At 35.2% G+C, this 15,379-nt stretch overlaps 1 protein-coding gene across 1 annotated transcript in view; it reads left to right on the plus strand.

Moving 5' to 3' along the window:
- Positions 1-15,379, plus strand: part of LOC144964244 (vesicular integral-membrane protein VIP36-like) — a 28,057-nt gene that overhangs the window by 1,565 nt on the left and 11,113 nt on the right. The window contains exons 2-8 of the mRNA XM_078898298.1: positions 2,222-2,337; positions 2,768-2,882; positions 4,439-4,521; positions 6,384-6,545; positions 6,798-6,912; positions 8,260-8,312; positions 11,279-11,336. Of these exons, the coding sequence (XP_078754424.1) occupies positions 2,222-2,337; positions 2,768-2,882; positions 4,439-4,521; positions 6,384-6,545; positions 6,798-6,912; positions 8,260-8,312; positions 11,279-11,336 (702 nt within the window). The remainder of the gene's footprint in view (positions 1-2,221; positions 2,338-2,767; positions 2,883-4,438; positions 4,522-6,383; positions 6,546-6,797; positions 6,913-8,259; positions 8,313-11,278; positions 11,337-15,379) is intronic.

Below are 15,379 nucleotides of genomic sequence, written 5' to 3' on the forward strand. Positions count from 1 at the left end.
TGGATCGCAGCCTTACCTATCAGGTGCATCTCGAAGGGGTTGCCCGGAAGATAGAGAAGCGGTGCAGTCTTCTGAGGAAGCTGGCGGGATCGACTTGGGGCGCTAGCCAAGCGCTCCTGATAACATCCGCCTTGGCACTATGCTATTCCACCGCGGAGTGTTGCGCTCCAGTGTGGGGTAGAAGCAGAAACGTTGAGAAGGTAGATGTAAAACTTCGCAAGTCGATGCACATAGTGTCAAGAACGCTAGCAACAACTCCTAGAGAATGGGGCCCGGTAATAGCAGCGATCCTCCCCCCCCCCCCTGATGTCCGGAGGGAGACGATTACGGGAAACTGGCTGAGTAAGATCAAAGAGAGAGGGAATGGGGATACCCCTCTGGTGCGCATAATGGACGGCACCCCCGTTTTGAGCCGAAATAAGTCCCGGCAACCCTTGTACGCAGAATCCCTGACTACGTCTAGAGCTGCACATACGAGATGGAAGTCGGTTTGGACTAAGTCAATTCCTCGTGGGTGCGGGGACGTTTCCTCCTCTAAGCTTGGTGAGAAGTTGCCAGGCTTTGATACCAGTAAGAGGAGACACTGGGTGACGGCGAATCGGCTTCGGTCGAGGAGCTGCCTCACGGCCAGTACGCTTCATCGATGGGGTCTTTCTGACTGTCCAACATGTACCCGCTTTGGGCAAGAACCTGAGACGACAGAGCGTCTAGTTGAACAGTGTGTTGTGACGATTCTACCGGACGGGTTCGCGATGGTGCACGAGTGTGAACCGGACTTTGCTGATTGGGTCGATCGTCATAACATAGTAGTGTGAGAACCATAAGAGGCAGCTGCCATCATGGAGTATTCGCGATAGCACAACTTTTTAATAAAATCTGTCTTTGTCAACAATGTGCCTAAAAAACGCTAGCTTGATGATTCATCCTGTCCACTCTGTTTGAGCATTTACTTTTGCATTGGCATCACATACGTAACCATCAGCTACTGGAGGCTAGCCGACCATTCTGTGAAATAGAGTTCAAGTTTATTTTCCTGAGTGTTCTGAGAAATAGAGCCGGCCCCAAAAAAATATGGGCATGTAATCAAATTGCTTGTAACAAAATTATATATTAAGTCACTTTCTTCATATATAGATATAATACAGTGCAGAGTGGATATTTCGACAACACTTATATCCACTTCTTTTTTTTTGCTCTATATAAATTTTTTATTTTAACAGATAAAGATCTCGTTTATATAATAATATAGACATAAATCTTAACAATAGAAGTTATATCGATATTGGCAAAATAGCGGTTGAAAAAGCTAAACATGGACATTATTTATAATCGACTAATGGTATTTTGCTGTGATGTAACAGTAACATAGTGGACAATTAAAGTGTGAAATTATTCTCCATGGAAGCAATACTGCCTATGACCATCAGATTATCAACTAATCAACATTAATAAGTCTGCGTTGATTATAAAAAGTCATCAGTTTGTTAATTTGTCATTCAGTGAGGTTGATGTTGAAGTCTTTCAAACCATTTTGCCAATGTGACAAGAATGCCTGATGTGGTTAAGGATCCCAGGGAGGGCCATGGAAAAATTCAAGCAATATAATTCCTAGACAAGTCCCTAAAGCAGCATGGAAGTGAAAACAGACATTGCAGGAGTAAAAACATGATGTCTTCTTTATTTTGCAAAGACCTTTTGTAGAAGGTGTCTGAACAAAATCGGACCTCTTCCCTGGAGTACTCTCTACCCATTGACGTGAATTGCATATCATTTTGTCATTATATTCATTATTATAACGGAACATGCTAATTTGTCTTGCTGGAGACCAAAACATTTACTTTCGCTAGTGATTTGGGGAATTTCAACAGATTGTGGATTAAGGAAAAAATTTGTGTCTGGTTCATATCTTATCTTTTATTTATCTAGTCACTGTGATTTAAAAATGTGTTTCACAAGTATGCTAAATCTTTTTGGTGTTTAGTTACATGACGTCAAAGTTGGAATGTTTTCTTACATCAATTGGCAAGCCAAAATTTTCTAAGTTATTGAACAATGAATTTTCTCTCCTTTTCTTATTTATGTATGGATTTTCAAAATTTAAAAAGTGTTTTCCATGACTATCAGATTGCTTTATGTATATAGTAAAAATACCCATTTTTAATATTTATAAATGTCTCTTGTGGTACCTAATATGTGCTAATGAAAACCTTTTTGTTTATAGGTTCTGGCATGGGTGTTCCACAGTGGGACTTTATGGGCAGCACAATGGTCACAAACAGTTACATTCGTTTGACACCTGACAGGCAAAGTAAAACTGGTGCAATATGGAATTCTGTGGTACGCATGATATTATGTGAGCTTCATATTATAAGGGCTTTTCTTTCAATTTTATTTTGAATGTAAGTGAATACTATATTATATTTCAGCTAATTGCAAAGGATGTATAGTTGGCTTGGATCTTTGATAGATAAAATCTATGTTCTTTAGTTGTTATTGTATTTGGGGTCGTTTTTTGTTTTTTTGTTTTGTGAGTTTTCAGAACTTAAGCTAAAAGTTAACAATCTTTGACAGAGATGTGAAGCATATGACATAGTTGTCATTCTTCCAGGTGAAATAATTTATATTGCGATGTAATACTTTGTGCGTTGAAAGAAAAATTGAGGTGTTGAATTGAAATATCTGATGTAAGATAATTTTATGAATAGTATACAGACCTCAGGATTATTCCCCTGATTCATTATGATTAAGTTTATTTTTGCTTTTGCAGCCATGCTATGTTCAGAATTGGGAAGTTCATATACAGTTCAAGGTTCATGGTAGCGGCAAGACTCTTTTTGGTGATGGATTTGGTGTCTGGTATACTAAGGACAGAATGAAGTCTGGTTAGTGATCTAATTGCATTTGATGTTTTGTTTATTTATATTCTTCAATGATTTTCCATTCTCTCACATTATTGTAATTAAAATATTTGGGATTTGGCAGCTACCAATGATCCATTTTGGTGGTGGCAACAAAATCACTTTTTGTATACTAAAATGTTGCTGGTTTGAGTTCCAATCTTTGTGAGACATTGGGATTTTTTTCACAAAATTACAAACACAGGTGATCTTATCACCTGATGTCTAATGAATGAATTTGGTCATTTTGGGGACTTAAAATATTTTGGGGGAAAGTAGGGAACTGGAGGCATTTACAATTTAAGTCTAATTTACACAAATTTTTCTGACAACAAATTTTAATACATTTATGTAACTCAAATTAGCTTACCTATGTGAACCATGAAATAGAATTTTTTATTCTTGGACTTTCAACGTCCTGATGACAGGTTTCAGAACTTAAAATTGAAATAAACGGTTTTGTTTTTATGTAAGATTATTAGCTAATAATAATCTGACAAAAACATGGACAGACTAGACAGTACAGCCCACTTATAACGACATCCTCTTTGTATTGTTATGGAGTCCGAGTCAGGATTTTTTCCCTAAATATCATTAATAATAAAAATACTTACTATAGCGATATTATGATGATAATCGTCAATTTCAAATCGACAGTCAATGCAAAACGACATTTTTGGTCCAGCGGCAATGCTTTCTGTCCCTCTGGGCCAATTGATGTGAGCATTTTCTGTCTAAGGCAAAGCGAGAGAGAGAAAAAATCTAGCTTACCTGTCACTTTGCATTGCACAAACATTCCTATGCCAAGTTGTTCTATGGTCGACCTGCTAGTGAGCGCTCCACATCAATGAAACACGACTGAATTAAAAAGTATTGCACTATGACCCACTATCATTATCTCTGATCTATGATCATGCACACAAATACAAAAACGAATGACAATGTCCACTCCTACTTCTACCAAGTTGAAGAGAGTATCACCTTTAGCACACTCGCACCTTTTCTCCTCTTGGCCTGGGGGAATCCTCATAATTTGACCACGATCATCAAGTACCAAGAGAAAATCAAATAGCATGGGTTTGAACCACAGAGAAAAGGCAGTGGCTGACAACAAATGCTGATGTTGCATAGTTCTTGCAGTATCGAGCGATCAACATAAAAATAATATAATCTTCCATTATAGACTAGCTGAAGTTAATTGTAGACAAGCTAGGAATGCGAAGTTTTTCAAGCAAGCAATGGCTAGCTGAGTCGTTTTAAGAAGCGGCATTGCACTATTTTCAAGGCTAAATTAGCCACAGTAGATCGCTGGAAAAAAGTCTTATTCTCTCTTTCTACCCCCAAACCACCACCATGTTTGGTTGCTTCGATATAGCGACAACTCTCTATATCTTTTTTTTTTTTTATTCCAATACTGTTGTTATTAGAGAGGTTGCACAGTATCATATCATTATTCATGATATTATTCTGTTTACTAATGAATTGATTACACCCACCATAATCATTGCAATGCTCTATACATTTTATTTTTTACTAACTAGGAAATGTCTTTGGAAGTGCTCATCCCTTCACTGGCTTGGGAATTTTTCTGGACACTTACAGTAACCACAATGGACCTCATAATGTAAGCATTGATTGTTTTGTTCTTACCGCTGCAATCACACCATTATGCCTAAACATTAGCATGTTGAATCCTTGGCACGAAGCTGTATTTTGTGGGAAAACAGAGAAAATCAGTTTTAAAAGCAAAATTTGTTTAAAGCTTTGTTTAATTTTTCTACATGAAAACGTGATAATTTTATATAAATATTGGCAATAAGGTATATAAATTTCATTTAAAGCCATAAAAAAGTTGAATTTCCTTCAGATAGCCACCTTTCTTAGGCTTGATAATGCTGAGTCACTTCTTCCACCATAGCACTAAGATATCACAGTAAAGGATGAGTCTCAGAGTAAGCTTGACAAATTCCATTCTCACGGTTAGCAAATCACGAACCTTAAAAACTGTAAACAAATAAAAATTTTCCATAATGATAATACAAATGAAAACTCCTGATTGGTCAAAGCTGATCACATGCAACCATTGGCCATTAAAATGCCAGGGTTTTATGTGTGATGTGGCCATGTAGTCGGTTCTTGTTGCACATGTGTATGGATGAATGTGTGTGTGCGCGCATTTGTGCATTTTGATACACACCACATGCTCTTATATTCTTCGTTCAGCTATCTTCTCTGGTTAATGATTTAGGCAATGTTGCCTTTTGACTGTCTTTCTTTAGAAATATAATTATACACTTAGTTTTCAAGTTCTTTAAATTACTTTGTTAGGAAAAGTTATTTTCTCATTTTACAGAGATTGTCATAGGATAAGCAGATTAAAAAGACTCAAACAAACTAGCAAAAAAATGTTTTAAAGAATTGATGCTCTATAGATGAGCAGAATGACAGAGAGGAAATGGAGATAGATAGGGGGCAGATCTTTTTAGGCAATCAACAATGTGAGTGAACACTTAAGAAAGAGAGGAAGATGATCAGGTAGAGGCTAGAAAATTAAAAAGCTGACAATTGACATTAGTTACGTACTAGTGACATGTGCTTAACCACTGGAGGGTGCAGCTCAGAGAAGAGAATAGTCAACAGCATCCAATGATGATGAGCTTATGTTCTCATTTAAGTCATAACAAAATAAGCTCCACCCCCCTCCTCTTCAAGATGTCATCTGATTTGACAAAGACAGCAATGGAACATATGATTCAAATGATTTGAGCCGTCCTTAAAAAAGAATTGTAATCTCATTTGTAGATATCTTTCCAATTGCATTTTCTTAAACGATCCCTACCTATTATTTTCTTCGCTATTCTCCCCTTTCTTTATAGATACCTCTCTCTCACATGCGCTCTCTCTACGTTTCTCCTTTATTTTCACATACATACATTATAAAGGCTTCAACCTTATATCTTGCTCTGTGTTTGTGCTTGTGTCTCCTTTCTTTAATAAATTTTATATTCATTGATTTTTCAATTTGACATCAAACACCCTTTAACAAGTGAAGAATTTCATAAAATTGTTTGTGTTTTGATTTGATTTTTTTTTTCGTACCCAATACAATCATAATATTGGTATCTTGATCAGTTTAAAGGTATCTTACATGATTATAATTAACTGTAAAAATAGCCATTGGATTATTTCAAAAATGTGTATGCATGTTATCTAATGTATTTTCTAAGCTCTTGCACTCTCCTTACTTCAAACGTTCATATTTTGTCAATGAGTGGTCAGAATTTTATAAATTTTTAAATCAACGTTTTGGGTATAAAATAAACTATTCTCAGATACAATAACTCCAAAACTGGAAAACCCGACTTTACACCTCAGTTGGTCACATTTAATTATGTCTTTGTTGTCATTTGGTATGTATAACAATCACCTGATAATGATAAAAGCAGTCTCATACATCCTCTGTGAATATGTTGTTTCTCCTTTCAGCACAATCATCCATACATCAGTGCCATGCTTAGCAATGGGTCTCTACTGTATGACCATGACAGCGATGGAACCCATACACAACTCGCTGGTTGTGAAGCACAAGTCAGAAACAAAGATTATGATACCTACATGGCTATTAGATACGAGGACAACACCTTAAAGGTATGTAAGTGGTCGAATTTTGACTCGATTGTTAACATTGCGATTTGATTTGATTGTATTTATTTTTTTTTTTAAACTTATTTTTAATTGTTTTTGTCGCCAAGAGTTAAGTATCTAATTGGTTGATGCTCATGATGCTGTGACCTGACCTTAACTTTCGACCTGATCCTTAGCTCATTTCAATAAATTCTGTGTCATTGATTAATAAAATTTTCCTATTTATAAATAGTTTTGTTTTTTTCTTCAACTTAGGTATCCACAGACATAGACAATAAAAGTGGTTGGAAAGAATGCTTCTCAGTTGCAGGAGTCAAGCTTCCTGTAGGATATTATTTTGGAATGTCTGCAGCTACAGGAGATCTAGCCGGTAAGTTGATAGTGCAATACATCTATTTGCAAACAGTCCAATTTGTTATGATAGCAGTTGGTCCAGTATGCCATGACTTGAATAATTTAGTCCTCTACAATTAAAATTTTTTTTTTGGGGGGGGGGGGGGGGGGGGGGGGGGTTGTGTTTATCTTTTCCCCATGGAAAATGGTTCTGCTTTAAACTTCATTAAGCAATCAACAATAGTATTTAAGCGATATTGTTAGTTTTTATCAATATGTTGACTTAATTTAATTTACTTATCCCGCTGAGCCCTCTTCAGTCTTGTGTCTGGATGTAAAAATTGGATGTCCTTTGTTGTGCCATATATCTGTATAGTATTTTATTTATGTTTGGATTTAATCCAAGATTTTTGTTTGTGTGCTTTTACTAATAATGATTCGAATATCTAAAATGTCTTCCATTACACTGTCAAGGTCTGATTTCCAAGTGGTAGCAGTTAGTCTAGTCGTGTTAGTGACTGGAGGAGTCTTTTTGTGGTTTTTACTTTCTTTAGCAGAATTTCCAACCAGTACGATTTTCAGTATTTTAGTACTGATTTAGATAACAAATGTGGAAATACTAAGAAAAGGAGATAAAATATGCAGGATGGAAATTTGTAAGTGGAAAGTGTAAGTTGTGGTCAGTTTTGTTCTCATTCTCTATGGTCAATCAATACACTTTTTGTGTGTCTCATTAGTGTATGCAGCCGATAACAGATATGATTATAATATTGTATTAAGGGAGGTCAATGACCGAGATATCATTATCAGGCCTGTAAATCTTTCGACTATTGTTGGATTTCCCACAGTGCGATTTTGCTCGATATATTCTGTTAAGTGCTGACATTTTAATTTTTAATAAAAAAAATTATAAGTGAAAATAAAATTCGTAATGTCAAAAAACAGAACCAACAAAGAAGAAAATAAGTTTTATTTCGTAAAATTTTGTAGAAAATAAGTACATAAAAAAAACAAATTAAAGAAGTCAGAAATGGTCGGCAGGTCTGCTTTAGCATTTTAGTTTGTCTGTCTGATTGTATACCACGATTATTGGGCTTTTCTTTAAGTGGATGGCTCTGTAAATACAGAGCAGATTGTTTAAAGCAATTTGTTTTTTAAAACCTTCATAAAGTCTGTATGTAGCTACATGCATGTGTTTTGAATGACTTTTAAAATGTATATAGAAAAGTTTTAATCCTTGAAGAAAATATAAGTGGTGAATTATTTCTCTTAAATTAGAGCAGCAGGTGTAAATGATGTTTTTGAGAATGGATTTATCTGTTGTATGCATCTTAGCTGAAGAATTTTTGATAATTTTTGTAAACAATCCATTTTTCTTCCTCAGACAACCATGACATCATATCAGTTAAATTCTATGAACTTGACATAGAGGAATCGGTAAGAACTCACTGTGTATTGACCATCAGATTGTATAGTTTTTAATTGGCATAATATACTGGATTAAAAAAAAAAGCCTGATGTATTATATAAGTAGATTAATAAATATATAATTTGGATTTCACATCCAAAATTCTAGATGAAAATCAATGAAATAGTCATTATCTTACTCATAAATTGATATGTTACTAAATTGAACAACGCTACTACATCTGTCCTAAACAATTTCAAAGTGATAAAATTAGAATGTTGGATATTGTGCTTTTTTAAAAGTAGATCCAGGTTTGCTTCTTGAAATTCGGGGTGTTTTGCAGGGAAAAATTTACAGCTTTATTGTTTCTGGTCTGCTCGTATTACTAATTACTATGATCCTGCTATAAACTCGCCTAATATGTGAAGTAGGATTTTACTTTATAGATTGACCCCTATCTATGACAAGTCAACTAGAAAGACGCTGCTCATAAACATTAAAAAGCTCTTTAAAAACTAGGTCTCAAATATTATTGATATTCTATTAATATGTATGACTTACAAATAGCATACAGTCTTGACTGGGTGGGGATCCTGACCTCCCATAGCGGGCAGGGAGGTACATACTGTGTCTTCTATCCCCTTATATCTGTTTTCCAACATGCTTTCTGCCTTTGTCTTGGAATGAGATTACTTGGTTTTTTCCTGGCCCTGGTCGGAGTCCTGGCTGGAGGGAAACGGTCAAATGCATAGTTATTGTTTTGGAGATGATGATATTTTTTTCCTTGTAATCATCTCTCTGTATTATTATTTTTTATTTTGAATGTATAATCTAAGCATTTGAGTGTGTTCCTCTTTGTTGGATTTTGTGCTTGTGTCTGGATGAGACTTGTAGGTGATTTCAAACTAAGTACATTGGTGGTATGCTCTTAGAATCTATATCTGATCCCTATTTGTTCCCAGTTCCCTTTTGTCTTACTTTTTCTTGGGTGCTTTAATTGTAATTCTAGAACTTTTTACTATCCCATTTTCTTCCTTTTGACTGGCGCTGATATGACCTAAATGTGTTGCAAGCGCCGTAAAACCCTTAAAAACAAAAAACAAACAACATACAGTCTTGAAACAAAGATCTGAACAAGTGTGTAAGAAAGGTGCCCGACAAAGCAAGAATGAAAAATAGATGAAAAAAAAAACATCCCAAAAAAATCAGTCTACCTTGACTGGGGATCAAACCTCTGATTACCGGTCAGACGTGCTACCATCTCACCACAGAGGCTTTGTCTGGCACCTTTCTTTCACACTTGTTCAGATCTTTACCTTTCACGGGTGCCAGCTCCTTAATTTCTTAGTCTTGAAACAGTTAATTTCATTTCTATTGCCTTGAACGGCAGTATTTTGTATAGGCATCATTGAAATATGTTTATATAGCTAAACATATATTTGGAGGTTCATACAAGTCCTTTTTGAATTGATTCATCAGTTGCACATTATCAAGGCAGATTTGTATTTTATACAGTTATTGCTATGATAGATTTATCAAATAGCTGTAAGAGTAATGAGAGATTTGTTGATTTGTCCTCTGTAGTAGATTTACTGCACTCAATGTCTTGCTACACAGTATGATGGTAATTTGTCCCATCACTTAAACTACTCTCCCTCCCCCCCCCCTCTCACTTTCTCTCTCTCTCTCTCTCTCTCTCTCTCTCTCTCTCTCTCTCTCTCTCTCTCTCTCTCTCTCTCTCTCTCTCTCTTTTCTCTCTCTCTTTCTCTCTCTCTTTCTCTCTCTCTCTCTCTCTCTCTCTCCCTCTCTCTCTCTCTCTCTCTCTCTCTCTCTCTCTCTCTCTCTTTCTCTCTCTCTCTCTCTCTCTCTCTCTCTCTATCTCTCTCTCTCTCTTTTTTTTTTTTTAAATTTCTTTCTTTCTTTGTTCTTCACTTCACTCTCCCTCTCTTTCACTTTTTCTTTGTCCCTCTTTCTCTCTCTCTTTATGTCTTTCCCTTATCCGTATATCTCTCTCAACCATTATTCTCTATCATACTTCATGTTAACTTTATGAAAGTGTCATCTGGATTTAGAGCGATGATATTAATCTGTTAAAATTATAAAGGGTGCTCAACTTAGTTTACTCTTTTTACCTTTGTTTTTACAATGTTTTACAATTTTAACTTATTAACTTTACTTGAGTCTTATTTGTAAAGTCCGTAACCACTGAGCTACAGTAACAAAGATAAAACACTGGCCTTTTAACCAAATGTTAATTTTAAATATCTTGAATAGAAGACATTACAATAAAATCGTTATAAGGAAAGGACAATTCATTAAAAATTAACATACCGTACATTTTACTCTACTATTATGAATAAGTGTACACTAGAAGTAGTAATATAATATACAAAACTATGATTTTTTTTTTGCCACTATCATCACTGATGCATGCATAATGTAACAATATTAATTTTGCTTACCTCCATTGGCTGGGTGGGGTTCCTGACCTCCCATAGTGGGCAGGGAGGCACTTACTGTGTCTTCTATCCCCTATATTTGTTTTCCAACTTGCTTTCTGTCTTTGTCATGGAATGAGATTACTTGGTTTTGTCCTGGCCCTGGCTAAGAGGGAATCAGTCAAATGTATAGTTAGTTTTGGGAAATTACATTTTTTTCCCTTGTTAATCATCTCTCTGTTACGCATTGTATTATGTTTTGTATACATATGATATATGATTTGTAAACATTTGATTGTATTCCTCTTAGTACGGACCTGTGCTTGTGTCTGGGTGAGACTTTTAGGTATTTTCAAACTAAGTACTTTGTCTACATCTGTTTCCTATTTGAACCAGTTCCCCTTTGTCTTCCCTTTTCTTAGTGCTTTAATTGTAATTCTAGAAGTAGTGTGTTGCAAGCGTCGTAAAACCCTTAAGAACATACAAACATTACCTCCATTGGTGTGGATATTTCTTGTTTGATATTTCTTTTTTTTTTCCTGTTTTTAATTCATCAGAAAAAAGTTCCAGCATACAGTGGTTTGCCGGAAGCAGTCAGCATGGACCCTCCCAGAGGTAATACGAGTTATCAATTTAATGTTACGTTCAGGTCAGAGGACCTGTCCAAGTTGCCATTTCATTTAAGCAGCTGATAATAATAATGATTGTGGTTATTATAATAATTGAACGCAGAATAATCATGGTGATACATAGAAAAAGAACAGTAATTAGAAAATAACAACAATGATTATATTATTGAATATCAGGAAAGTTGGTGTGTCTGCCAATGAAGATTAATCATCGACTATATAAAAAAAAATGGATAGGTGAAGTTATAATGCTTCAGTTATAATAAATTCCTTTAAACATCATCATAGTTGAAAGATTATAGTTGATAGAGTACAAACTTAAAACTTAACAGCCACCCCCCTTCCCTTAAACCCCCCCCCCCCCCCCCCCCCCCCCCCCGCCCACCAATCCCTAAAAAGGGTTTTAACCCTCTCGTGTTCAGATTCTTTTTGGGGGAGTAGATAATGAGTTCCCTATATGGCCATGTCAATCATGTAGACATCCTTTGATGATATGAGCCTACTCTTTGGTATCTGCAGTCGCCTTTTCGTTTTCTACAGTCACTCATGGCTAAACTCCGCCCAGAAACGATTTCATAGGTCCGTCCATCACCAAATTTCAAACTTTTGTTCTCGTGAGTTCTTAAGTTTTTTGACCGAAGAACGATTGGCTACTGAGCATCTTGACCCTTCAACGATTGGTCGTTCTGGCAGCTCACGTGTCAACAGCCGTCAATGAATTGAATCATCGTTGAGGCAGTGGAAGATGGCCATGGAATAGTTGCATCACATCACCACGTTGTTGAATAAATTATCCAGGCATGGTCGATAGGTAAAAAAGCCAAATTATGTTCTAGTTACATTTGAAACAAACAAAGTATATCACTGATCTCGTCTCTTTGAGATATAAAGAATGATATAAAAATCAAGAAAATCGGCCGATAAATAAAAAAAGTTGCTAAAAAAAGCTAAAATAAACAAAAGCAATTTTTAAAATCAAAATTATTCGTAAAACAGTTGGTTTTCAACCGATTTTTGTGAAACAAAGACCAATGTACTTTTTCAAGCTGATTTCAGCAATGTGACTTTCAAATTCCTCAGAATTATATTTTTTACTTTTAGATTTTAGCTTTTAGGCCTACTCCATAAGGTGTTATATTCCTTGCGTAACAATAGCGTAATACATCGACGGGGAGAAGCGTCTTTGTTCCGGCCAGCTGGATAGATAGCCTGTGATTGGTCGAAGACTTTGAGGCGCTTGATTCACAATTCTACACGAACGGACCCCGGCGGTCTATCAAAGAGGTGTAACAAATTTATTTGCCGACTATTTTTCTTGGTGCTAAAATTACAAAGTAATAATTTCGCATCAGAAAAAATAACTCTGAAGTTCCTATCTTTTTATTACAATAAAATTGATACCTCGAATGACAAAATCGACCCACAAATAAGGGAGTTATAAATTATTCATAATATTTTTTAAAGTTTACAATAATTGTCTTCAAAGTCATTTTTCATCACCAAAGTCGTAATTTTTTACCGATTTTTACCAAACAAAGTGCAATGTCAATGATTTTCACCCGCAAATAAAATAGGATTTAAATCGCAATTTCTGAAACGTATTTTATTTTATTTTCTGTCAGCAAATTTATAAAAATCAAAGCTGAAAACACCCTGCGGCAGTGACAGGGCCTGTCATTTCCTTCACAACGATTGGATTTTACTTACTGAGGCCAGTCTTGACTACCCCGCCCATGAATATTATGCCGTTGTCGGTTTTTGTCAGGTTGAATCTTAAAGAGTTAAAATAAGACACTATCTTGATTCAAAAGACGATTGATTAAAGAAAGATTGGGAGTGGATCAGCAGTTACAGTTATATTGTCTACGTCATTGTCCATAACTCATTGTGTGTAATGAAACCCAACTTGTGCAGTGGAGCGTTAATTTTATGATTGTTGAAGTCAATAATAACCGTCCTTCACACAAATTATCATTCAATATACCTTCCCTCCTCCTCCCCCCACCCCCTTTTTTTTTTCATGAAATTTTATAATTTCATTACTCTTTGTGAGAGAAAAAGAAATGTAGTTGGTGGAGATTGGTCTATATAATGTTCTTCACTTTGAAATTGTTCTTCTATGGAATTGCTTTTCTTCTTCTTCTGCTTCTTCTTCTTCTTCTTCTTCTTCTTCTTCTTCTTTGTCATTTTTTAGTATTGTTGTTGTTATTATTATTATTATTATTATTATTATTATTATTATTATTATTATTATTATTATTATTATTATTATTATTATGCAAATTGATAATATTACATTATTAAAGGGTTTTTTTTTTTTAATTTGCATGGAGATATGTAATGAATGACGGGCACTGATCCTTAAGCTGTTTCTTAGTGGAAATCGAAACATGCGAGACAAAAGCTAAATGATGAGCAGCAGTAAATTCACTTGCTTTGAATAATTGAGGACTCTTTTTATTCATTTTTTTAATGAACATTTCTGCAGTATGTGAGTAATGTTTGGTCTCAGACAAATAACAGGAAAATAAAAATAATTCATGATCAATTCACTGATTCTGGGTGGGGTTCCAGATTGATTTAAGAAAGATTGGGAGTGGATCAGCAGTTACAGTGATATTGTCTACGTCATTGTCTTTAACCCATTGTGTGCAGTGGAGCGTTAATTTTATGATTGTTGAGCTCAATAATATTCAAGTCCTTCACACAAATTATCATTCAATATACCTTCCCTCCTCCACCGATTCCCCCCCCTCCCCCTTCCCCTTTTTTTTTTTTTTTTTCCTTTTTCCACTGATTATTGATTTTTTTTTTTCTTGTAATTTTATAATGTCATTACTCTTTGTGAGAGAAAAAGAAATGTAGTTGGTGGAGATTGGTCTATATAATGTTCCTCACTTTGAAATTGTTCTGCTATGGAAATGCTTTTTTTCTTCTTCTTCTTCGTCTTCTTCTTCTTCTTTTGCTTTATCATTTTATTAGTATTAGTATCATTATTATTATTATTATTATTATTATTATTATTATTATTATTATTATTATGCAAATTGATAATATTACATTATTAAAGGCTTTTTTACTTTTTGGTTACACAAAAAAAATTGAAAATTTGCATGGAGATATGTAATGAATGACGGGCATTGATCCTTAAGCTGTTTCTTAGTGGAAATCGAAACATGCAAGACAAAAGCTAAATGATGAGCAGCAGTAAATTCACTTGCTTTGAATAATTGAGGACTCTTTTTATTCATTTTTTAATGAACATTTCTGCAGCTTGTGAGTAATGTTTGGTCTTAGACAAATAACAGAAAGAAAAAAAATTCATTCATGATCAATTCACTGATTCTGGGTGGGGTTCCAGACTTCCCATAGTGGGCACGGAGGTGCTTACTGTGTCTTCTATCCCCCTATATCTGTTTTCCAACTTGTTTTCTGTCCTTGTCTTGGACTGAGATTACTTGGTTTTGTACTGGCCCTGTCTGAGAGGGAAACAGTCAAATGTATAGTTCGTTTTGGAAGTCTCTCTGTTATGCACTGTATTATGTTTTGTTTACATATTATATATGATTTGTTTGGGTGGGGTTCCTGACCTAGTGGGCAGGGAGGTACAAACTTGTCTTCTTTCCCCCTATATTTGTTATCCAACTTGCTTTCTGTCTTTGTTGTGAATGAGATTACTTGGTTTTGTCCTGGCCCTGGTCGGATACCCTTGCTGGGAGGGAAACAATCATTAGTGTTAGTTTTGGGAGATAATTTTTTCCTTGTAAATCATCTTTCTATTATGCCCTGTATTATTTTTCCTTTTACATATGATTTGTAAACAATTGAGTGTGTTCCTCTTGGCTGGGACCTGTGCTTGTGTCTGGATGAGACATTTAGTGATCTTAAACTTAGTACACTGAATGTGTGCTCTTGGAATCTACATCTCTTCCTATTTGAACCAATTTCCCTTAGTCATGCTTATTCTTGGGTGCTTAAATTGTAATTCTAGAACTTTTTATTAACCATTTTCTTCCTCTTTACTGCCGC

This window comes from Berghia stephanieae, chromosome 2 (assembly GCF_034508935.2).
Source record: "Berghia stephanieae isolate SIO BIC M18660-M18661 chromosome 2, UCSD_Bste_1.3, whole genome shotgun sequence".
NCBI classification, from domain to species: domain Eukaryota; kingdom Metazoa; phylum Mollusca; class Gastropoda; order Nudibranchia; family Aeolidiidae; genus Berghia; species Berghia stephanieae.